Source organism: Oncorhynchus mykiss, chromosome 10, assembly GCF_013265735.2.
Source record: "Oncorhynchus mykiss isolate Arlee chromosome 10, USDA_OmykA_1.1, whole genome shotgun sequence".
NCBI classification, from domain to species: domain Eukaryota; kingdom Metazoa; phylum Chordata; class Actinopteri; order Salmoniformes; family Salmonidae; genus Oncorhynchus; species Oncorhynchus mykiss.
Window position 1 is genome coordinate 52,915,402 of NC_048574.1, and position 23,940 is coordinate 52,939,341.

A 23,940-nucleotide genomic window follows, 5' to 3' on the forward strand; every position below is an offset into this window, starting at 1 on the left:
AGGTAACTGAACTAAATGATTATCGCCACGTAGCACTCACTTCTGTCATAATGAAGTGCTTTGAGAAGCTAGTTAAGGATCATATCACCTCTACCTTACCTGACACCTAGACCCACTTCAATTTGCTTACCGCCCCAGTAGATACACCCAGTAGATATCGTCATCGCAATGCTCACTGCCTTATCCCATCTGGACAAGAGGAATAGCTATGTAAGAATGCTGTTCATTGACTATAGCTCACCATTCAACCCCATAGTACCCTCCAAGCTCATCATTAAGCTCGGGCCCTGGGTCTGAACCCCGCCCTGTGCAACTGGGTCCTGGACCTCCTGATGGCCGCTCCCAGGTGGCGAAAGTAGGAAACAACACCTGATTACCAACAATGACGAGAAAGCCTACAGGGAGGAGATGAGGGCCCTGGGAGAGTGGTGCCAGGAAAATAATCTCTTACTCAACGTCAACAAAACAAAGGAACTGATCGTGGACTTCAGGAACAGCAGAGGGAGCACGCCCTATCCACATCGACGGGACCGCAGTGGAGAAGGTGGAAAGCTTCAAGTTCCTCGGGGTACACATCACTGACGAAATTAAATGGTACACCCACAAAGACAGCGCCTCTTCAACCTCTGGAGGCTAAAGAAATGTGGCTTGGCCCCTAAAACCTTCACAGATGTACAATTGAGAGCATCCTGTTGGGCTGTATCACCACCTGGTACGGCAACTGCACCGCCCGCAACCGCAGAGCTCTCCAGAGGGTGGTGCGGTCTGTGCAACACATCACTGGGGGCAAACTGCCTGCCCTCCAGGACACCTACAGCACCCGATGTCACAGAAAGGCCAAAAAGATACTCAAGGACATCAACCACCCGAGCCCCTGCCTGTTCACCCCGCTATCATCCAGAAGGCGAAGTCAGTACAGGTGCATCAAAGCTGGGACCGAGAGACTGAAAAACAACTTTGAGCTCAAGGCCATTAGACTGTTAAATAGCCATCACTAGCCAGCTTCCTCACGATTTTGCAACCCTACACCATAGAGACCACTGCTCTATATACATAGACTTGGAATCACTGGAACACTAGTCACTTTAATAATGTTTACATACATTTCTCATCTCATATGTAGTCCATTCTACTGTATTTTAGTCAATGCCACTCCGACATTGCTCAATCTAATGTTTATATATTTCTTAATTCCATTATTTTACATTTAGATACGTGTATATTGTTGTGAATTCTAGATACTACTGCATTTTGCCATACATTTAATAACATCTGCTAAATATGTTTATGTGACCAATACAATTTGATTTGATTTTGATTGGACTTTTTTGGTTACTACATGATTCCATATGTGTGATTTCATAGTTTTGATGTCTTCACTTTTTTTCTACAATGTAGAAAATAGTAAATATAAAGAAAACTCCTTGAATGAGAAGGTGTGTCCAAACTTTTGAGAGTTCCACAAACTCAAGGTATGTTTATACTTTATACTTTGACAGATTTCACAACACACTGTGTGGCCTCAGGCCCCTACTCCAACACTACCAACACTATATCTACAGTACTAAATGAATAGTGCGTATGTTATTGTGTGTGTGTAAGTATGTATGTGTCTGTCTTTGCCAATGTTTGTGTTGCTTCACAGTCCCCGCTGTTCCACAAGGTGTTTTTTTATCTGTTCTTTACATCTAATTTTACTGTTTGTGTCAGTTACTTGATGTGGAATAGAGTTCCATGTAGCCATGTAGTCACATACATGTTGTACTGTGTGCCTCCCATAGTCTGTTCTAGACTTGGGGACTGTGAAGAAACCTCTTGTGGCATGTCTTGTGGGGTATGCATGGGTGGCCGAGTTGTGTGCCAATAATTTAGACAGAGCTCGGTGCATTCAACATGTCAATACCTCTCATAAATAAAAGTAGTGATGAAGAAAAAAATATCTCTTCTACTTCCAGCCAGGAGAGATTGACATGCATTTTTTAAATATTAGCCCTTTCAGCCGTGCTGCCCTGTTCGGAGCCAATTGCAATTTTCCTAAGTCCTTTTTTGTGGCACCTGACCACACGACTGAACAGTAGTCAAGGTGCGACAAAACTAGGGCCTGTAGGACCTGCCTTGTGGATAGTTTTGTTAAGAAGGAAGAGCATTGCTTTATTATAGACAAACTTTTCCCCATCTTAGCTACTACTGCATCAATATGTTTTGACCATGACTACAATCTAGGGTTACTCCAAGCATTTTAGTCATCTCAACTTGCTCAATTTCCACATTATTTTATTTCAAGATTTAGTTGAGGTTTGGGTTTGGGTTTAGTGAGTGTTTTGTTCCAAATATAATGCTTTTAGATTTAGAAATATTTAGGGCTATCTTATTCCTTGCCACCCACTCTGAAACTAACTGCAGCTCTTAAGTGAACACAGTCATTTCAGTCACTGTAGTAGCTGATGTGTATAGTGTTGAGTCATCTGCATACATTGACACTCTGGCATTACATACCTTAAGGGAACATTTTGACATTTGCTGTATGGTTAGTGAGAAAGTCCATATTGCAAATGTACGGTCCCTTACTAGACGTCCGAAAACGTTTGTAAAATTTGCGGTCGGCGTCGGGCCGTGCGGTAGGGCCGGACCTACCGGGAAGTCATCAAATGAACTTTCTCGGACATTCGGTTTCCGTTTTATAAAATAATCAAATTTTGGTCATTTTTCCGCTGTCCAGGAAAATCCCACAAGAGGGCATAAGCAATCATATTGCAATTGTACTAAACATCACGATACACGACGGGGCCTTATCTCCAAAACGGAAAATATTTCGAAGCCAAAACTTGGTGAGCGTAGGTTTGGCATAATGGGCAGTTGGCCCCGAACAAGATGGCGTCTAGGCCTCAACGGTTTTTGAGTTATGGCCATTTCTCTGGGATTAAAGGTCCAAAATTAAAATAGAGAAATTATTTTTCCACTTCACGTCAAAGTCAAGGAGCCTCCGGTGTCAATAAAAAAAGAACCAGCCATTTATCTATCGTCATTTAAGAGAAATCGTACAATGACAAATTGGTGATGTTCAAAGATAGGTGTTTTTTTTTCAACAGTTACCGATCCAGTTGCTCTGCGAGATTTCTGTGATTTTCTATGATTTTCTGAAATAACACACTCACTAAACCCTCCGTAAATAACTCAGTTCTTAACGTAAAGACTTAAAACTCAGGATTTTGCAAAGGCATACCCCAATCAGGATATGAGTTTATTTATAGCTTCCTGTGCCAACCGGAAGTGCCATAATTGGTGTCTCGGGGGCTGTTTCGAAGGGTTAAAAAAGTCAGATCTGTCCAAAACTTCATGTGTGATTAGGCAACCCCCATGAACTGTAAATCAGTCATTTTTCCCATAAAATTTCAAAGGAAAACTAAATCACACACACACACAGCTTGGAAGGAGGGACCCATTGGGGTGCGTAGAGACATACACAGCCTGCATTAGTTAACCTTGTTGGAACTTTTAAAGAACTATCAGACCTAGAGTTCCGAAACTTTAGAAACCTGTCCTAGACCTCAGGCCGATAGTGCGTGGTGAGTTAGGTGGCTCTAGAAGGTTCTCGGACCGAGAAACAGCCTCGTACATTTGCAATGACTTCAATTCCTTTTTGCATCACGAAAATGACGACATTTAGAAATATCCCCGAGTCGCAAGACTAGGTGCATTGCGACCGTCTCGGCCCATATAGACGGACCCCAATGTTTCTGTCTGATAGCTCATTCAAGTACCCCATAGCAAGTCATGGAAAAAAGTGGATTTTCAGCACCAATTAGGGTCTAGCTCGGACACCAAATTACCTATCGAGCCGAAACTTGGGATTCGGGGTCGCCTCAGCTAGGCCTACACATGACATGAGAAATGGACCCGCAGCTAGAACGTAACTACGTGTTTTACGTTTTTTTAATGGTTTGAACTGAAGGCGTTGTGAATTTTGGGCCAGCTCTGAAGTATGTGATAGTTGGCTACTAAACGTGTTGGAAAAAGTGGGTTTGGTGTCAGTTTGTATCAGTTTGGTGTCAGAATGATATCTAATTGACTCATGGACTGTGACTTGCTGGTGACTCTTGTCCATTTGCAATATGTTTAAACAGTGAGGTACCATCACCAATGTGACATTCTGAAATCAACCCTAACGAGTGATTGAGATGAACCAAAATCACTGCCCAGCCATCCCGAGTTCATCAAGCCAGTCAATTTCACATTCCTGCAGGATTTTTATAGCATGACAAATTTGTGATGGTAAATGCCCATTGAACCGTATTGCAAATGCACAGTGAATTTGCAAAAGTGAGAAAACATAAACAAATGGACATAATGAAATCAACACAACGAGCGATGGAAAGGAGCAACTATCACTGCCTGGCCATCCTGTGTTCATCAGGCCAGTCAATTTTGCATTATGATAATAAAATACGACTAAAGTATGTTGATACAGTTGTTATACGTGTGTAATTGACACAAAATTCAAAAGAATTTCAAAAAACAGTCTTGAAAGCACCCTTTTAAAGGTGTGTGAAGTTTTTTACAAAATTTTGACATTTTTGACTTTTGACTTCCTATGAAATCATATTCCAATTGGACAAAACATATTCCTTATGCGCAAGTAAAATAAAAAATAAAAATTATGATATTAAAATTGGACAAAAGTATATTCATACAGTTCTTACACATGTGTAATTGAAAAAAAAAAAAAAAAAAAAAAAAATAAAAAAAATCGAAAGAATTTCGAAAAACGGTCCAGAAAGCAGTTTTTGGGGGGGGTGATACGTTTTTGAAAAAAAATGCACTTTTTCAAAATTTTGCGCGCTCGCCACCTGTTGGATTTTTAAAGTGTTACAACTGGCATTTGCCATACGGCATTTGTAATCAACTTTACACGAAACGACGCCGAATTGGGTGGTATTGGACACCGTGTATATGGTTTGTCCAGTGCCAATGACTTCCCATTCATTTTTGTCCATTTCAGGGGGGTGTTCCCTTACTCAAAGTTAGTAAAAATTGAAAAAAAAGCAAGGGGCCTAAACAGCTACCCTGGGGAATTCCTGATTCTAACTGGATTATATTTGAGAAGCTTCCATTAAAGAACACCCTCGGTGTTCTGTTAGACAAGTAACTCTGTATCCAAATTATAGCAGGGGATGTAAAGCCTTAACACAAGTTTTTCCTGTGGCAGAATATGATCGATAATGTCAAAAGCTGCTCTGAGGTCTAGCAAGACAGCCCCCACAATCATTTTATCATCAATTTCTCTCAACCAATCATCAGTCATTTGTGTAAGCTGTGCTTCTTGAGTGTCCTTACCTATTGTAACGGAATTCCCTTTCTCCAGAGGAGTATTAAGGATCAGACCAATGTGCAGCGTGGTAAGTGTCCATAATGATATATTTAATAAAACAGAACAATGAACAAAATAACAAAAGCACAAACAACCGAAACAGTCCCGTATGGTGAAACCACTAACACAGGATACATAATCACCCACCACTCAAAAGTGAAACCAGGCTCCCTAAGTATGGTTCTCAATCAGGGACAATGATTGACAGCTGCCTCTGATTGAGAACCATACCAGGCCAAATACAGAAATCCCAAAACATAGAAAAAGGAACATAGACAACCCACCCAACTCAAGCCCTGACCATACTAAAACAAAGACATAACAAAAGAACTAAGGTCAGAACGTGACACCTATATGCATGCTGAAATTCTGTTGTCAATTTGTTTACTGTGAAATAGCATTGTATCTGGTCAAACAACATTTTTTCCAGAAGTTCACTAAGGGTTGGTAAAAGGCTGATTGGTCGGCTATTTGAGCCAGTATTCTTGGGTGGCGGAATGACTTCCCTCCAAGCCCAAGGGCACACGTTCTCTAGTAAGCTTAAATTGAAGATGTTGCAAATAGGAGTGGCAGTATCATCTGCCTTTATCCTCAATAATTTCCCATCCAGATTGTCAGACCCCAGTGGCTTGTCAATGTTGATAGACAACAATACTTTTTTCACCTCTTTCACACTGACTTCACAGAATTCAAAAGTACAATTATTGTTTTTCATAATTTGGTCCTATATACTTGGATGTGTAGTGTCAGTGTTTGTTGCTGGCATGTCATCCTTAAGTTTGCTTATCTTGCCAATGAAAAAGTCATAAGGTAGTTTGCAATATCAGTGGGCTTTGTGATGAATGAGCCATCTGGTCCAATGAATGAAGGAGCTGAGTTTGCTTTTTTCCACAGAATTTAATTTAAGGTTCCCCAGAGCTATTTACTATCATTCTTTATATAATGTATCTTTGTTTCATAGTGTAGTTTGTTTTTATTTCGTTTAACCACATGATTTCTCAATTTGCAGTATGTTTGCCAATCAGTTGGGGTGCCAGACTTAATTGCCATACCTTTGCCTCATCCCTCTCAACCATAAATTGTTTCAATTCCTCATCATTGAAACAATCCAAGGGGATTTAACAGTTTTTACAGTCATTTTCTTAATGGGATTATTAGTAACTGGAAGAAGTAGTTTCATAAATACATCAAGTGCAGCATCTGGTTGCTCCTCATCACACACCACAGATCATCAAATATTCTTTACAACATCAACACATGAATCACAACAAAACTCATTGTATGACCTCTGAGATGTGTCTGTTACTTGAACTCTGTGGTGCAATCTGAGGTGCAGTTAATGACGATTTCTGAGGCTGGTAATTTATCCTGTGCAGCAACTCTGAGTCTTCCTTTCCTGTGGCAGTCCTCATGAGAGCCAGTTTCATCATAGTGCTTGATGGTTTTTGTGACTGCACTTGAAACTTTCAAGTTCTTGAAATATTCCATATTGACTGACCTTCATGTCTTAAAGTAATGATGGAATGTTGTTTCTCTTTGCTTATTTGAGATGTTCTTGCCATAATATGGACTTGGTCTTTCACTAAATAGGGCTATCTTCTGTATGCCACCACTACCTTGTCACAACACAACTGATTGGCTCAAATGCATTAACCTGTCTACGATACTGGTTCCCAATTGGGAATCAACCCTCCCACGTTCAGCTGAAACGGTGGCGCATGGAACGCAAAAATATTCTTACAAATATTTAACCTCCACACATTAACAAGTCCAATAGCTCAAATGAAAGATAAACACCTTGTTCATCTAGCCAGCAAGTCAGATTTCTAAAATGTTTTACGGCGAAAACATAGCACATATATATGTAAAACCACCACCAGACACAGCTCATTTCAATAGCCAAAACATGCAATCAACAAACGCAGGATTAAAAAATAAATCGCTCACTAACCTTTTGAAAATCTTCATCAGATGACAGTAATATGACATATTACACAGTACATTTTTTTTTTTTTCAATAATATGCCATTTATATCCATAAATGTCCATTTACAGTGAGTTCACCTTCAGAAATTACTCAAAAATGCCCGCAGGAAATCTATGTAGCGCGGCAAGATAACGTAAATAGACATCATAAACTTTGACTAAATATACATGTTCTACATATAGTTAGAAAGATACACTGCTTCTTTATGCAACCGCTGTGTTAGATTTATTTTTAACGTTACAGAAATCGCACACTATTCTATATGCTGAGACGGCGCTCAGTTCCAAGCTACATTTCTACGTAATGTTGGAGTCAACAGAAACACAGATTTAAGCATAAATATTCCCTTACCTTCGATGGTCTTCGTTCAGAATGTTCTGGAAGGCTTCATACTTACCCAATACATCGTTTGGTTTCAAGTCTTGCGTCTTTGTATTAGCTACTGCTAATAACATCAGCTGAAATGCACCCAAAACGTCCTCTGGTCCGGAAAAGTTGCGCATCAAAACTTCAAAATTACATATTATATGTCGACTAAACAGGTCAAACTAAGTGCAGAAGCAAGCTTTATGATGTTTTAGACACGCAAAACAAACTTCAATTCAATCGGCCATCGTCTGCTCTTCTCTTGAGTGCTGGAACAAAGGAATGGCTGGGACCAATTCGCGCCCATACGCACAGCCTATTCTCTCGTGGCACGCACTAATTTCACTCCCATAAGGTCAATTATCGCGGGATTTGAACGATTCAAAGCTCGAATGAAAGAGGACATCTAGCGGAAGAGATAGAAAGTGTCCCCAGAATAACTGGTTGGGAAGGGTGGGGGCCATGACGTCAAAGTTGCTCCAACTTTCATGGCCACAAAAACTAGTTTGGAAGAATGCCTGCCCTGTGAGTTCTGCTATACTTACAGACATAATTCCAACGGTTTTAGAATCTTTAGAGTGTTTTCTATCCAATAATAATTTTTATTTGCATATATTAGCAATTTTTGACAGATTTTTTTTCCAGTTTACTAGGGGTACCCAATCTCTCCAAAGGGGGCGTATGTCTGCCATATCCTTAACAGGTTTTAAGGAAAGAAATTCCACAAATGAACTTTTTTACAAGGCACACCTGTTATCCTTTTTGGGATAGGGGGCAGCATTTTCACTTTTGGATGAATAGCGTGCCCAGAGTGAACTGCCTCCTATTCTGTCCCAGATGCTAATACACTGCTCAAAAAAACACTAAAATAACACATCCTAGATCTGAATGAATTAAAAATTCTTATTAAATACTTTTTTCTTTACATAGTTGAATGTACTGACAACAAAATCACACAAAAATGATCAATGGAAATCAAATTTATCAACCCATGGAGGTCTGGATTTGGAGTGACACTCAAAATTAAAGTGGAAAACCACGCTACAGGCTGATCCAACTTTGATGTAATGTCCTTAAAACAAGTCAAAATGCGGCTCAGTAGTGGGCGTGGCCTCCACGTGCATGTATGACCTCCCTACAACGCCTGGGCATGCTCCTGATGAGGTGGCGGATGGTCTCCTGAGGGATCTCCTCCCAGACCTGGACTAAAGCATCAACCGACTCCTGGACAGTCTGTGGTGCAACGTGGCGTTGGTGGATGGAGCGAGACATAATGTCCCAGATGTGCTCAATTGGATTCAGGTCTGGGGAACGGGCTGGTCAGTCCATAGCATCAATGCCGTCCTCTTGCAGGAACTGCTGACACACTCCAGCCACATGAAGTCTAGCATTGTCTGACCCACCGCCAAACCGGTCATGCTGGAAGATGTTGCAGGCAGCAGAACGTTCTCCACGGCGTCTCCAGACTCTGTCACGTCTGTCACATGTGCTCAGTGTGAACCTGCTTTCATCTGTGAAGAGCACAGGGCGCCAGTGGCGAATTTGCCAATCTTGGTGTTCTCTGGCAAATGCCAAACGTCCTGCAGGGTGTTGGGCTGTAAGCACAATCCCCACCTGTGGACGTCGGGCCCTCATACCACCCTCATGGAGTCTGTTTCTGACCGTTTGAGCAGACACATGCACATTTGTGTCCTGCTGGAGGTCATTTTGCAGGGCTCTGGCAGTGCTCCTCCTGCTCCTCCTTGCACAAAGGCGGCGGTAGCGGTCCTGCTGCTGGGTTGTTGCCCTCCTACGGCCTCCTCCACATCTCCTGATGCCTGTCTCCTGGTAGCGCCTCCATGCTCTGGACACTACACTGACAGACACAGCAAACCTTCTTGCCACAGCTCGCATTGATGTGTCATTCTGGATGAGCTGCACTTCCTGAGCCACTTGTGTGGTTTGTAGACTCCGTCTCATGCTAACACTAGAGTGAAAGCACCGCCAGCATTCAAAAGTGACCAAAACATCAGCCAGGAAGCATAGGAACTGAGAAGTGGTCTGTGGTCACCACTCCTCTATTGGGATGTCTTGCTAATTGCCTATAATTTCCACCTGTTGTCTATTCCATTTGCACAACAGCATGTGACATTTATTGTCAATCAGTGTTCCTTCCTAAGTGGACAGTTTGATTTCACAGAAGTGTGATTGACTTGGAGTTACATTGTATTGTTTCAGTGTTCCCTTAATTTTTTTTGAGCAGTGTATATGCATATTATTATTAGTGTTGGATAGAAAACACTCTGGAGTTTCTAAAACTGTTTGAATGATGTCTGTGAGTATAACATAACTCATATGGCAGGAGAAAATCTGAGGAAAAATCCAACCAGGAAGTGGGACATCTGAGGTTTGTAGTTTTTCAAAGCTTGGCCTACTGAGTACACATTGAGATATGGATGGGGTTGCACTTCCTAGGGCTTCTACTATATGTCAACCATCTTTTGAAACTTGAATGAGGATTCTATTATAAAGGAGGGGCTCATGAGACCTCTTTGAGTCAGTGGTCTGGCAGAGAGCCTTGGTCTCATGACGCGCACTTACCTCACGTTCCAGTGCTTTTTCTTCAGACAAAGGAATTCTCCGGTTGGAACATTATTGATGTTTTATGTTAAACACATCCTAACGATTGATTTCATACATCGTTTGACATGTTTCTAAAAAAATCAAAGTTCCGTTAGTCTTTGTCTGGATGAAATGCTCGCGACTCCTGAAGATGGATTACTGGGCTGAACACTCTAACAACAAGTGGCTATTTGGACATAAATGATGGAACTTTATGGAACAAATCAGTCATTTATTGTTGAACTGGGATTCCTGAGAGTGCCTTCTGATGAAGATCATCAAAGGTAAGTGAATATTTATGGTATTGTTTCTAACTTTGTTGATTGCAAAATGGCGGCTATTCCTCTGGCTGTTTATGGTTCTGAGTGCCGTTCTCAGATGATGCTTTTTCCATAAAGTATTTTTGAAATCTGACACAGCAGTTGCATTAAGGAGAAGTCTATCTTTAATTATGTGAACAACACTAGTATCTTTTATCAATGTTTATTATTAGTATTTCTGCAAAATCACTGTTTGTTTTTTGAATCCAAACATTACTGCACGAAAGGCGCCAATGTAAACTGATTTTTGGATATAAATATGCACATTATCGAACAAAAAAGACATGTATTGTGTAACTGTATTGGACTTGTCAATGTGTGAAAATATTTCCCAAAAATATTTTGTAGAGGTGTTCCGCTAGCAGAACCCCTGCGCTAGAAAGGTTAATTGAAATGAATTCCAAGTGATTTCCTCATGAAACTAGTTGAGAGAATGCCAAGATTGTGCAAAATTGTCTTTAAGACAAAGGGAGGCTACTTTGAAGAAAACAAATCAAAATATATTTAATATTTGATTAAAAAAAAAATAGTTTACTACATGATTCCATATGTGTGATTTCATAGTTTTGATGTCTCCACTTTTGTGCAATGTAGAAAATAGTACAAATAAAGAAAAGTCCTGGAATGAGTAGGTGTGTCCAAACTTGTGACTGGTACTGTATGTGTTATGGCTTTTGAACCTCAGATGGCTATGAATCCACGATATGGCAATCTACTGGAACACAGGTGATTTTCGTTAATTGAAGCTGCTCTAATGTTAAACATGTAAAGTGTGGTGTACCACAGGGCAGCTCTTCAGGCCCTTTACGCTTTTATATTTTTACCAATGACATGCCACTGACATTAACCTGTTGGTGTTAGGGGGCAGTATTTTCATTTTTGGAAAAAAAACTTTCCGTTTTAGATGGGATATTTTATCAGGAAAATATGCTAGAATATGCATATAATTGACAGCTTTGGATAGAAAACATTAACGTTTCCAAAACTGTAAAGATATTGTCTGTGAGTATAACAGAACTGCTGTTGCCGGCGAAAGCCTGGGAAAATCCAATCCGGAAGTGCCCCAGGTTTTGAAAGCGCTGCGTTCCAATGACTCCCTATTCAGCTGTGAATGTACCATCAACGAGCTAACGCTTTCTACGTATTCCCCAAGGTGTCTACAGCATTGTGACATAGTTTTACGCATTTCTGTTGAAGAATAGCCGTGGGCAGCCACATTACGTAAGTGGTCACATGGTGGCTCCGAGAGAGATTCTCGCGTAAAATGGGTAGCCATTACTCTAATCGGTCAGAGTGAAAAACGAATTGTCCCGACGGATATATTATCGAGTAGATATTAGAAAAACACCTTGAGAATGGATTCTGAACAACGTTTGCCATGTTTCTGTCGATATTATGGAGTTAATTTTGAATATTTTTCTGCGTTGTGGTGACCGCAATTTCTGGGCGATTTCTCAGCCAAACGTGAAGAACAAACGGAGCTATTTCGCATACAAAAATAATATTTTGGGAAAAAATTAACTTTGGCTGTCTACCTGGGAGTCTCGTGAGTGAAAACATCCGAAGTTCATCAAAGGTAAACAATTTAATTTGATTGATTTTCTGATTTCCGTGACAAGTTTGCCTGCTGCTAGCAAGGCATAATGCTATGCTAGGCTATGATACATTTACACAAATGCTTGTCTAGCGTTGGCTGTAAAACATATTTTGAAAATCTGAGATGACAGGGTGATTAACAAAAGGCTAAGCTGTGTTCCAATATATTTCACTTGTGATTTTCATGAATAGGAACATTTTCTAGGAAGATTTATATCCGTTGCGTTATGCTAATTAGTGTCAGATGATGATAATGGTCCCGTTCACAGAATGGGGTGTCACTAGAGGTTAAACAAAGCCTGTGTGTCTATGGACACTAATGAGTCAACCCTATAAGTTCCAGTAACCACTGCTAGTGAATTCACTGCAACCCTTAACTTCTTATGGGGAGGTGGGACAGTAGCATCCGGCGAAATTGCAGTGCGCGAAATTCAAAAATACAAAATTCAAATATTTAGCATTCTTGAAAATATGTGTTATACATCAAAATAAAGCTTAACTTCTTGTTAACCTCTCTGATCTCCCAAACCCGGATCCGGTATCGTGACTACAGCCTCAAGCTCATTACCATAACGCAACGTTAACTATTCATGAAAATCGCAAATGAAATGAAATAAATATGCCATCTCGCAAGCTTAGCCTTTTGTAAACAAAACTGTCATCTCAGATTTTCAAAATATGCTTCTCAACCATAGGAAAACAATAATTTGTGTAACAGTAGCTAGCAAACAAAGGATTTAGCGTTAGCATTAGCGTTAGCATCCAGCACGCAACATTTCAACAAAAACATAAAAGCCTTCAAATAAAATCATTTACCTTTGAAGAACTTCTGATGTTTTCAATGAGGATACTCTCAGTTGGATAGCAGATGCTCAGTTTTTCCAAAAAGATTCTTTGTGTATTAGAAATAGCTCCGTTTTATACATCACATTTGGCTACCAAAAAAAAACCGAAAATTCAGTCCTCAAAACGCGAACTTTTTTCCAAATTAACTCCATAATATCGACTGAAAACATGGCAAACGTTGTTTAGAATCAATCATCAAGGTGTTTTTCACATATCTCTTCATTGATACATCGTTCTTGGACACATGCTTTCTCCCCTGAATCAAATGGTAAAGTGGAAGCAGCTGGCAATTGCGCACCGAATTCGACGCAGGACACCAGGCGGACACTTGGAAAATGTAGTCTCTTATGGTCAATCTTCCAATGATATGCCTACAAATACGTCACAATGCTGCTAAGACCTTGGGCGAACGACAGAAAGTGTAGGCTCATTCGTTGCGCAATCACAGCCATATAAGGAGAGAATGGAAAACAGAGCTTCAGAAATTCTGCTAATTCCTGGGTGATGCATCATCTTGGTTTCGCCTGTAGAATGAGTTCTGGGGCACTTACAGACAAAATCTTTGCAGATTCTGAAACTTCAGAGTGTTTTCTTTCCAAAACTGTCAAGAATATGCATAGTCGAGCATCTTTTCGTGACAAAATATCGCGCTTAAAACGGGAACGTTTTTTATCCAAAAATGAAATAGCGCCCCTAGAGATCTAAGAGGTTAATCCAACCGCTGTGTCAGATTTCAAAAAGGTTTTACGGCGAAAGCACACCATGCTATTATCTGAGGACAGCGCCCCGCATACAAACACATGAAAATCATATTTCAACCAGGCAGGTGCACCACAAAAGTCAGAAATAGTGATATAATTAAATGCCTGAAACCCACTCTCTCTCTCTCTCTACACTGCATGGCCAGGAGGAGAGTCTCCTCCAAGAATTTACAAACTGAGATAACAGAACCTGGGTGTAGGAATGAGAGAGAGAGAAAGGGATGCCACGATCTATACCCAGAAAGGGCCACGTCATGACATAGTGTAAGGGGCGGCAGGTAGCCTAGTGGTTAGAGCATTGGGCCAGTAACCGAAAGGTTGCTAGATCGAACCCCTGAAAGATGAGGTAAAAATATGTTGTTTTCTGCCCCTGAACAAGGCAGTTAACCCCTTGTTCCTAGGCTGTCATAGTAAATAAGAATGTTCTTAATTGACTTGCCTAGTTAAATAATTGAACCTGTTGCGACTCTAGGGGCAGTATTTTCATTTTTGGATAAAAAAACATTCCCGTTTTAAAACGGGATATTTTGTCACGGCAAGATGCTCGAATATGCATACAATTGACAGCTTTGGATAGAAAACACTCTTGCGTTTCCAAAAACTGCAAAGATATTGTCTGTGAGTGCAACAGAACTGATGTTAGAGGCGAAACCCAGATAAAAATCCTATCAGGAAGTGTCGCATTTTTTGAAAGCGCTTCATGCCAATTACTCCTTATACAGTGCCTTGCGAAAGTATTCGGCCCCCTTGAACTTTGCGACCTTTTGCCACATTTCAGGCTTCAAACATAAAGATATAAAACTGTATTTTTTTGTGAAGAATCAACAACAAGTGGGACACAATCATGAAGTGGAACGACATTTATTGGATATTTCAAACTTTTTTAACAAATCAAAAACTGAAAAATTGGGCGTGCAAAATTATTCAGCCCCTTTACTTTCAGTGCAGCAAACTCTCTCCAGAAGTTCAGTGGGGATCTCTGAATGATCCAATGTTGACCTAAATGACTAATGATGATAAATACAATCCACCTGTGTGTAATCAAGTCTCCGTATAAATGCACCTGCACTGTGATAGTCTCAGAGGTCCGTTAAAAGCGCAGAGAGCATCATGAAGAACAAGGAACACACCAGGCAGGTCCGAGATACTGTTGTGAAGAAGTTTAAAGCCGGATTTGGATACAAAAAGATTTCCCAAGCTTTAAACATCCCAAGGAGCACTGTGCAAGCGATAATATTGAAATGGAAGGAGTATCAGACCACTGCAAATCTACCAAGACCTGGCCGTCCCTCTAAACTTTCAGCTCATACAAGGAGAAGACTGATCAGAGATGCAGCCAAGAGGCCCATGATCACTCTGGATGAACTGCAGAGATCTACAGCTGAGGTGGGAGACTGTCCATATGACAACAATCAGTCGTATATTGCACAAATCTGGCCTTAATGGAAGAGTGGCAAGAAGAAAGCCATTTCTTAAAGATATCCATAAAAAGTGTAATTTAAAGTTTGCCACAAGCCACCTGGGAGACACACCAAACATGTGGAAGAAGGTGCTCTGGTCAGATGAAACCAAAATTGAACTTTTTGGCAACAATGAAAAACGTTATGTTTGGCGTAAAAGCAACACAGCTGAACACACCATCCCCACTGTCAAACATGGTGGTGTCAGCATCATGGTTTGGGCCTGCTTTTCTTCAGCAGGGACAGGGAAGATGGTTAAAATTGATGGGAAGATGGATGGAGCCAAATACAGGACCATTCTGGAAGAAAACCTGATGGAGTCTGCAAAAGACCTGCGACTGGGACGGAGATTTGTCTTCCAACAAGACAATGATCCAAAACATAAAGCAAAATCTACAATGGAATGGTTCAAAAATAAACATATCCAGGTGTTAGAATGGCCAAGTCAAAGTCCAGACCTGAATCCAATCGAGAATCTGTGGAAAGAACTGAAAACTGCTGTTCACAAATGCTCTCCATCCAACCTCACTGAGCTCGAGCTGTTTTGCAAGGAGGAATGGGAAAAAATATCAGTCTCTCGATGTGCAAAACTGATAGAGACATACCCCAAGCGACTTACAGCTGTAATTGCAGCAAAAGGTGGCGCTACAAAGTATTAACTTAAGGGGGCTGAATAATTTTGCACGCCCAATTTTTCAGTTTTTGATTTGTTAAAAAAGTTTGAAATATCCAATAAATGTTGTTCCACTTCATGATTGTGTCCCACTTGTTGTTGATTCTTCACAAAAAAATACAGTTTTATATCTTTATGTTTGAAGCCTGAAATGTGGCAAAAGGTCGCAAAGTTCAAGGGGGCCGAATACTTTCGCAAGGCACTGTATATATGGCTGTGAATGGGCTACGAATGAGCTTACGCTTTCTACGTATTCCCCAAGGTGTCTACAGCATTGTGACGTCTTTTTACGCATTTATGTTGAAGAATAGCCGTAAGGTACCACATTGAGCAAAAGATGGCTCCCGCAGAAAATCTTGCGTAAAGTACTGAGGTAGCCATTATTCCAATCGCTTCTAATGAGAAACCAATTGTCCCGACGGATATATTATTGAATAGATATGTGAAAAACACCCTGAGGATTGATTCTAAACAATGTTTGTCGATATTATGGAGATAATTTGGATAAAGTTTGGCGTTGTAGTGACTGCATTTTCCGGTCAATTTCTCAGCCAAACGTGAAGAACAAAGGGAGCTATTTCGCCTACAAAAATAATCTTTTTGGAAAAAAGGAACATTTGCTATCTAACTGGGAGTCTCCTGAGTGAAAACATCCGAAGTTCTTCAAAAGGTAAATTATCTAATTTGATTGCTTTTCTTATTTTCGTGAAAATGTTGCCTCCTGCTAGCAGAGCCTATGCCATGATAAACTTACACAAATGCTTGTCTAGCGTTGGCTGTAAAGCATATTTTGAAAATCTGAGATGACAGTGTGATTAACAAAAGGCTAAGCTGTGTCTCAATATATTTCATTTGTGATTTTCATGAATAGGAAGATTTTTTAGGAAGATTTATGTCCGCTGTTAGTTTGAGGCGATGATTACGCTCCCGGATCCGGGTTTAAGAGTCGCAAGAAGTTAAAGGTTAAATAAAACATAAGTAACACGATTTTAAAAATCTCATCAAAATCCACCAGTTTAAGGTAGAGAGCCTGCGTCTCAATCTCTCACATCCTCCTATGGCGGCCTTCTGCATCTGCGGTGGAAGGTGGCTGAGCTATAGCTGTGTTTATTTTAGACAATGAGCCATCCCGAAAATCTGTCTTCTCACAAAATGTCTCTAGCGTCCGAAGTCTAGAAACTATAATGACCACTCTATGGAAAGGGAAGACTCTCAAAAACACAATGTTCTTCGTTTTTGCTCTACGGCCCCCACAAGTCCCACAGGACTTTCCTGAAGTCAGTACCGTCGATGTGACAACTTCTGTTTCTAGCAGCCGAGGCTCCTCAGAGGAGGAAGGGGAAGACCATCCTCCTCAGTGAAATACTTCAAATTAAAAATGGTAAAACATTGAAAACTAAACCAAATATATTCACATCACCAAATAACACTAAAACACACTGTTTTGCACTGAAGGTCTACAGTAGCTGCAACAGTACTCTGTAGGGATGGCACATTTGTGTATCCCGGAGGACAGCTAGCTCCCGTCCTCCTCTTGGTAGACTGACTTCAATACAAAACCTAGGAGGCTCTTGGTTCTCACCCCCTTCCATAAACTTACACAGTAATTATGACAACTTCCGGTCCTCCAACCTATCAGAGCTCTTGCAGCATGAACTGACACATTATCCAGTACTGAAAGCATAAACTCCAGCTAGCTAGCACTGCAGTGCATAAAATGTGGTGAGTACTTGGCTCAAAGAGAGTGAAAGACAATAGTTTAACAGTTTTGAACAAATTAATTTCTTCCAAAATTAAGAAGCAAGAGTGACACTTTCTTTTTCACTTACTTAGCTAGCAAATGCATCTAGCTAGTTTAGCCTACTGAAACACCCTGCTTAAACAGAGGGATGCTATGTTAGCTACAGTAGATCGCTATGACTTTCCAACACAACACTTGAACTCCTCCAAGTCAAAGTAAGCTTTTGGTATTACAAATGTATCTTCCGGTGTGACTGCTTACTGACTGCGCAATAACATTACTGTGTGATTGTAGTGGGTTTACTAATGCGTTAGTTCTATTAGCTATGCTGACTATGACTTTATTTAGCTAATATGGTGACAATGACGTAGGCTGTGTGCAGCGTTATGGCTTGGATTTTTTTTTTTGCGTAGTCACATACAGCTGATGCGTTGTGCATTGAAGTCCACAAATGAAGGTTAGAGGTGAGAGGAGGAAAGCCAGGAATACAACGTGGCTGCTATGAAAGGCGTTATCAGGGGTGTATTCATTCCACTGATTCTGTTAAAAATGTTCTTAAACTGAAGAAAACGGAACAAAACATACCTTAATTTGTCCAATAGAAACTAGTTTGCATCTGTTGGACTAATGATTACACCCAATATCAGCTAGATGCAGGCAAGTGTGCAAGCCATGAATGAATGTCACCGTCTGTCACCTCAAATGTCTCTCGATCTGTGTGCACCTACGTTGTAAACTTTCAATCATAGGCTAGGTTGTCACAACCTCATGATGAGTATAGGGATCATTTGAGTATTATGTATTATGTATTATGTAGTAGCCTAAACCTATCCTTACATTGAACTGGGTGAATGGAATATGAATGAGAGTAATCCAATGTCCTGTAATAGAAATAAGGCCACTCATGAAAAAAAAAAATCTGGTGAAAATGCCCTTAAGATGCTTTTGGGAAATCAGGCCCCAGTTGGTCAAAAGACAAATGAGTGAGAAAAAAAATATACATTTGGGCTGCTTGTGTGAACAAAGCCTTTGTGACAACTGCAGAAAAGGTCTTTAAAAATGTTTGATTGGGTGAAGCTCACTGATTGAGACCCTGTCTCTCCACCATGTCCACATGCAGGCTGTTCCCATTGTCTCAAAGGCTCGCTTCCTGGAGAAGAGAGGAGAGCTATATGAGCTATCCAAAGGGGCCTCCCTATTCAGTTCTCGTCTCAAACTCACCCCCATCTACCTCTTCCTCTTTAATGACCTACTCATCATCACATGCAAAAAGAGGCAAGCAAAAGGATATACTCCACATACTGACCAACAGTTGCATTTAATTAAATGGTCAGAAAATGTGCTGTGGGCAACTGGTTGTCATAATATTTCAACCTTGTTTTGCCTGCTGGGTGGTGAATATGCAAGTTGAGTATAGTTTCTCTCCTTTCCTGTCCAGCTCAGAGCGCTATATGGTGACAGACCACACCCACCGCTCCCTGGTGCAAGTCCAGCCCGCGGGGTTTGGGGCTGGAGCGGAGGACCCAGGGCCCAAGTTGGAGCACTCCTTCTGTCTGCTACTGCTGGAGAACCACCGAGGCATGGCCTGTGAACACCTGCTGAAGGCCCCCTCAGAGTGAGAGAAAACACACACACAGCCTCCCAACCAACCAACTCTCAGATAATGCACTATACACTGAAGAATAAAGACCAAAATGCATCACAGTGTTGTACACAGTTTCTACTTTCACTCTCTAGGTCAGATATGCACCGGTGGATGGCAGCATTCCCTTCCCTAAATGACCCAACCAGAAAGGAAGAGGTTGTTTATGAGGACTGGGGTGAGTAAATAGATGACAAACCCAGTTATAAAATATTAACCTTCTTAGTTAGATGCACATACTTCCCTGAAGTGAAATTGTAGCCTTAACCTTTTGTGGGATTATAGATTGCCCCCAGGTGCAGTGTGTGGAACAATACGTTGCCCAGCAGGCTGATGAGCTCACCATGGAGCCTGCTGACATTATCAACGTGCTATGCAAGACCCATGAGGGTAGGTGGAACAAACAAGGAAATATACTTTCAGTACAAAATTCCTACTGAATTGTCAAGCATCTTTATTGGAAGACTTACAGTGCATTCAGAAAGTATTTAGACCCCTTGACATTTCCCCCCCAAAATGACATTACAGCCATATTATAAAATGGATTTAGTTTTCCCCCCCATCAATACCCCATAATGATAATGCGAACCATTTATTGTTTGAAGATTTATCAAAGAAACTATACCATATCTACATAAGTATTCAGACCCTTAGCTATGATACTCAATTGAGATCACGTGAAACCTGTTTCCATTGATCATCCTTGAGATGTTTCTACAACTTTATTGCAGTTCACCTGTGGTAAATTCAGTTGATTGAACATGATTTGGAAAGGCACACCTGTCTCTTCAAAAGGTCCCACATTTGACAGTGCATGTCAGAGTAAAAACCAAGCTATGAGGTCAAAGGAATTGTCCGAGACAAAATTGTGTCTAGGCACAGATCTGGGGAAGGGTACCATACAGTTTCTTCAGCATTGAAGGCCCAAAAGAACACAGTGATTCTTATATGGAAGAAGTTTGGAACCACCAAGACTTTCTACAGCCTGCCGCAGTACCAAACTGAGCAATGCGGGGAGAAGGGCTTTGGTCAGGAAGTTGACCAAGAAACCCATACGGTCACTGACAGAGCTCCAGAGTATTTCTGTGGAGATGGGATAACCTACCAGAAGGACAACCATCTCTGCACCAATCCGACCTTTATGGTAGAGTGGCCAGACGGAAGCCACTCCTAAGGGCACATGACAGCCAGGTTGGAGTTTACCAAAAGGCACCAAAATGAATCTCAGACCAAGAGAAACAAGATTCTTTGGCATGAATGCCAAGCTTCACGTCTGGAGGAAACATGGCAACATCCCTACGGTGAAGCATGGTGGTGGCAGCATCATGTTGTGGGGATGTTTCAGGGGCAGGGACACTAATCAGGATCAAGGGAAAGAAAAACAGAGCAAAGTACAATGAGATCTTTGAAAACCTGCTCCAGAGAACTCAGGACCTCAGACTGGGGTGAAGGTTTGCCTTCCAACAGGACAATGCACACAGCCAAGACAACGCAAGAGTGGCTTCGAGACAAGTCTCTGAAGGTCCTTGAGTGGCTCAGCCAGGGCCTGTACTTGAACCCGATCTAACATCTCTGGAGAGACCTGAAAATAGCTGTGCAGCAACACTCCCCATTCAACCTGACAGAGCTTGAGAGGATCTGCATAGAAGAACGGGAGGAAGTCCCACATACAGGTTTGCCAACATTGTAGCGTGTTACGGATACAGGTATCCTGTGGGTGTGTGTGTGTGTGTGTATGTATCCTGTGTTCTTTTCTCTCCTTCTCCCCTCACAGGTGAGAATCGTCACTCCCCAATCAATCATCAATCAGAAGACACCTCCCTGTTTCCTACCCAATCACAGTTCCTTTCCCTTGGTTTAAAAACCCTGTCAGTTGTTTGCTTTGGAGCTCAATCTCTCTGTAAATGCCATATGTCTGTAGATCGCTCTGTTTCATGTCTCTATCGCTCTTTATGTATTGAGCTCTCTTTTGTTTGAGCACCTCCATATCACTTTGTCCTCACCTGTGAGTATAGTGTTTGTTTGCTGGTTGGAAAAGGGGGAACCAAGACAAGTCGCCCATGGGCATACACTACCCATAGGTAAACTTTGTTAAATACACTAGTTAGAACTGGGCGGACCACCCACTGTATTTTTGGTTAGTTAGCTGTTGAAATAGGCTAGTCTAGTTTAGGGGTGTTTTGGATGCTTATTGTTTCTTTCCTTGGGTCCAGCTCAGCCCCTTTAAACAATTTAAACATTTTTATTTAAGAAGGTTAACGTAACATTGTGAAAAAGTCAAAGGGTCTGAATACTTTCCGAATGCACTGTAAAATGTGAAAACCTTTTCCATGAATCAAAATGTAATCTCCCTCTGAATTATATTTTGTCACCACAGTAAATGTGTCTCTATTCCCCTTTATGACTAATGACCTGCTTCCGTCAGGTTGGAATAAGGGGATGCGTCTGTCTGACGGAGAGAAGGGTTGGTTCCCTAGCAAAAGCGTGGTGGAGATAACCAACGAGCATCGGAGGAGACGGAACCTTCGGGAGCAGTACCGCATCACTCAAGCTGCAGCTAAAGTCACAAAGAACTGACTACCTGCATATTTGTATGTGTGTCCCAAATCACACACTATTCCCCATAGTGCACTAGTTTGGAGAAATGGCCAATGGGTCCTGGTCAAAAGTAGCACACTATAAAAAAAAAGGTATTACAGTGCTATTTGGGACAAAGCCTATGTCAAACCAAGGATCTCTAACCCTCTTTGTTTTCTTTTACCCAGAGCTTCAACTCAAGTGCATCATATACAGTGGGGCAAAAAAGTATTTAGTCAGCCACCAATTGTGCAAGTTCTCCCACTTAAAAAGATGAGGCCTGTAATTTTCATCATAGGTACACTTCAACTGTGACAGACAAAATGAGAAGTAAAAAAATCCAGAAAATCACATTGTAGGATTTTTTATGAATTTATTTGCAAATTATGGTGGAAAATAAGAATTTTGATCAACAACAAAAGTTTCTCAATACTTTGTTGGCAATGACAGAGGTCAAACTTTTTCTGTAAGTCTTCAAGGTTCACTCACCGTTGCTGGTATTTTGGCCCATTCCTCCATGCAGATCTCCTCTAGAGCTGTGATGTTTTGGGGCTGTTGCTGGGCAACACGGACTTTCAACTCCCTCCAAAGATTTTCTATGGGGTTGAGTGGCTAGGCCACTCCAGGACCTTGAAATGCTTCTTACGAAGCCACTCCTTCGTTGCCCGGGCGGTGTGTTTGGGATCATTGTCATGCTGAAAGACCCAGCCACGTTTCATTTTCAATGCCCTTGCTGATGGAAGGAGGTTCACTCAAAATCTCACGATACATGGCCCCATTCATTCTTTCCTTTACACGGATCAGTCGTCCTGGTCCCTTTGCAGGAAAAGGATGATGTTTCCACCCCCATGCTTCACAGTAGGTATGGTGTTCTTTGGATGCAACTCAGCATTCTTTGCCCTCAACATGACGAGTTGAGAAAACCAAAAAGTTATATTTTGGTGTCATATGGTCAGATGAAATTCTCCCAGTCTTCTTCTGGATCATCCAAATGCTCTCTAGCAAACTTCAGACGGGCCTGGACATGTACTGGCTTAAGCAGGGGGACACGTCTGGCACTGCAGGATTTGAGTCCCTGGCGGTGTAGTGTGTTAGTGAATGTAGGCTTTGTTACTTTGGTCCCAGCTCTCTGCAGGTCATTCACTAGGTCCTCCCGTGTGATTCTGGGATTTTTGCTCACCGTTCTTGTGATCATTTTGACCCCACGGGGTGAGATCTTGCGTGGAGCCCCAGATCAAGGGAGATTATCAGTGGTCTTGTATGTTTTCCATTTCCTAATAATTGCTCCCACAGTTGATTTCTTCAAACCAAGCTGCTTACCTATTGCAGATTCAGTCTTCCCAGCCTGGTGCAGGTGTACAATTTTGTTTCTGGTGTCCTTTGACAGCTCTTTGGTCTTGGCCATAGTGGAGTTTGGGGTGTGACTGTTTCAGGTTGTGGACAGGTGTCTTTTATACTGATAACAAGTTAAAACAGGTGCCATTAATACAAGTAAAGAGTGGAGGAAAGAGGAGGACATTTATAGAGGACAGAAGAAGTTACAGGTCTGTGAGACCCATAAACCTTGCTTGTTTGTAGGTGACCAAATACAGTGCCTTGCGAAAGTATTCGGCCCCCTTGAACTTTGCGACCTTTTGCCACATTTCAGGCTTCAAACATAAAGATATAAAACTGTATTTTTTTGTGAAGAATCAACAAGTGGGACACAATCATGAAGTGGAACGACATTTATTGGATATTTCAAACTTTTTTAACAAATCAAAAACTGAAAAATTGGGCGTGCAAAATTATTCAGCCCCCTTAAGTTAATACTTTGTAGCGCCACCTTTTGCTGCAATTACAGCTGTAAGTCGCTTGGGGTATGTCTATCAGTTTTGCACATCGAGGGACTGATATTTTTTCCCATTCCTCCTTGCAAAACAGCTCGAGCTCAGTGAGGTTGGATGGAGAGCATTTGTGAACAGCAGTTTTCAGTTCTTTCCACAGATTCTCGATTGGATTC

General features: G+C 41.3%; 1 protein-coding gene across 3 annotated transcripts in view; it reads left to right on the forward strand.

Moving 5' to 3' along the window:
• The window catches only part of LOC110534264 (rho guanine nucleotide exchange factor 15), a 39,930-nt gene extending 17,690 nt beyond the window's left edge, over nucleotides 1-22,240 (forward strand). The window contains exons 12-16 of one of the 3 annotated variants that reach the window (XM_036933363.1): nucleotides 18,840-18,994; nucleotides 19,158-19,334; nucleotides 19,457-19,539; nucleotides 19,647-19,751; nucleotides 21,787-22,240. In XM_036933363.1, coding sequence (XP_036789258.1) covers nucleotides 18,840-18,994; nucleotides 19,158-19,334; nucleotides 19,457-19,539; nucleotides 19,647-19,751; nucleotides 21,787-21,938 — 672 coding nt within the window. In that variant the 3' untranslated portion in view covers nucleotides 21,939-22,240. Of the gene's footprint in view, nucleotides 1-18,839; nucleotides 18,995-19,157; nucleotides 19,335-19,456; nucleotides 19,540-19,646; nucleotides 19,752-21,786 lie in introns of those variants that run through there. The other 2 variants (XM_036933362.1, XR_005034176.1) reach the window with 2 other exon arrangements.
• The last annotated feature ends 1,700 nt before the right edge of the window (nucleotides 22,241-23,940 follow it).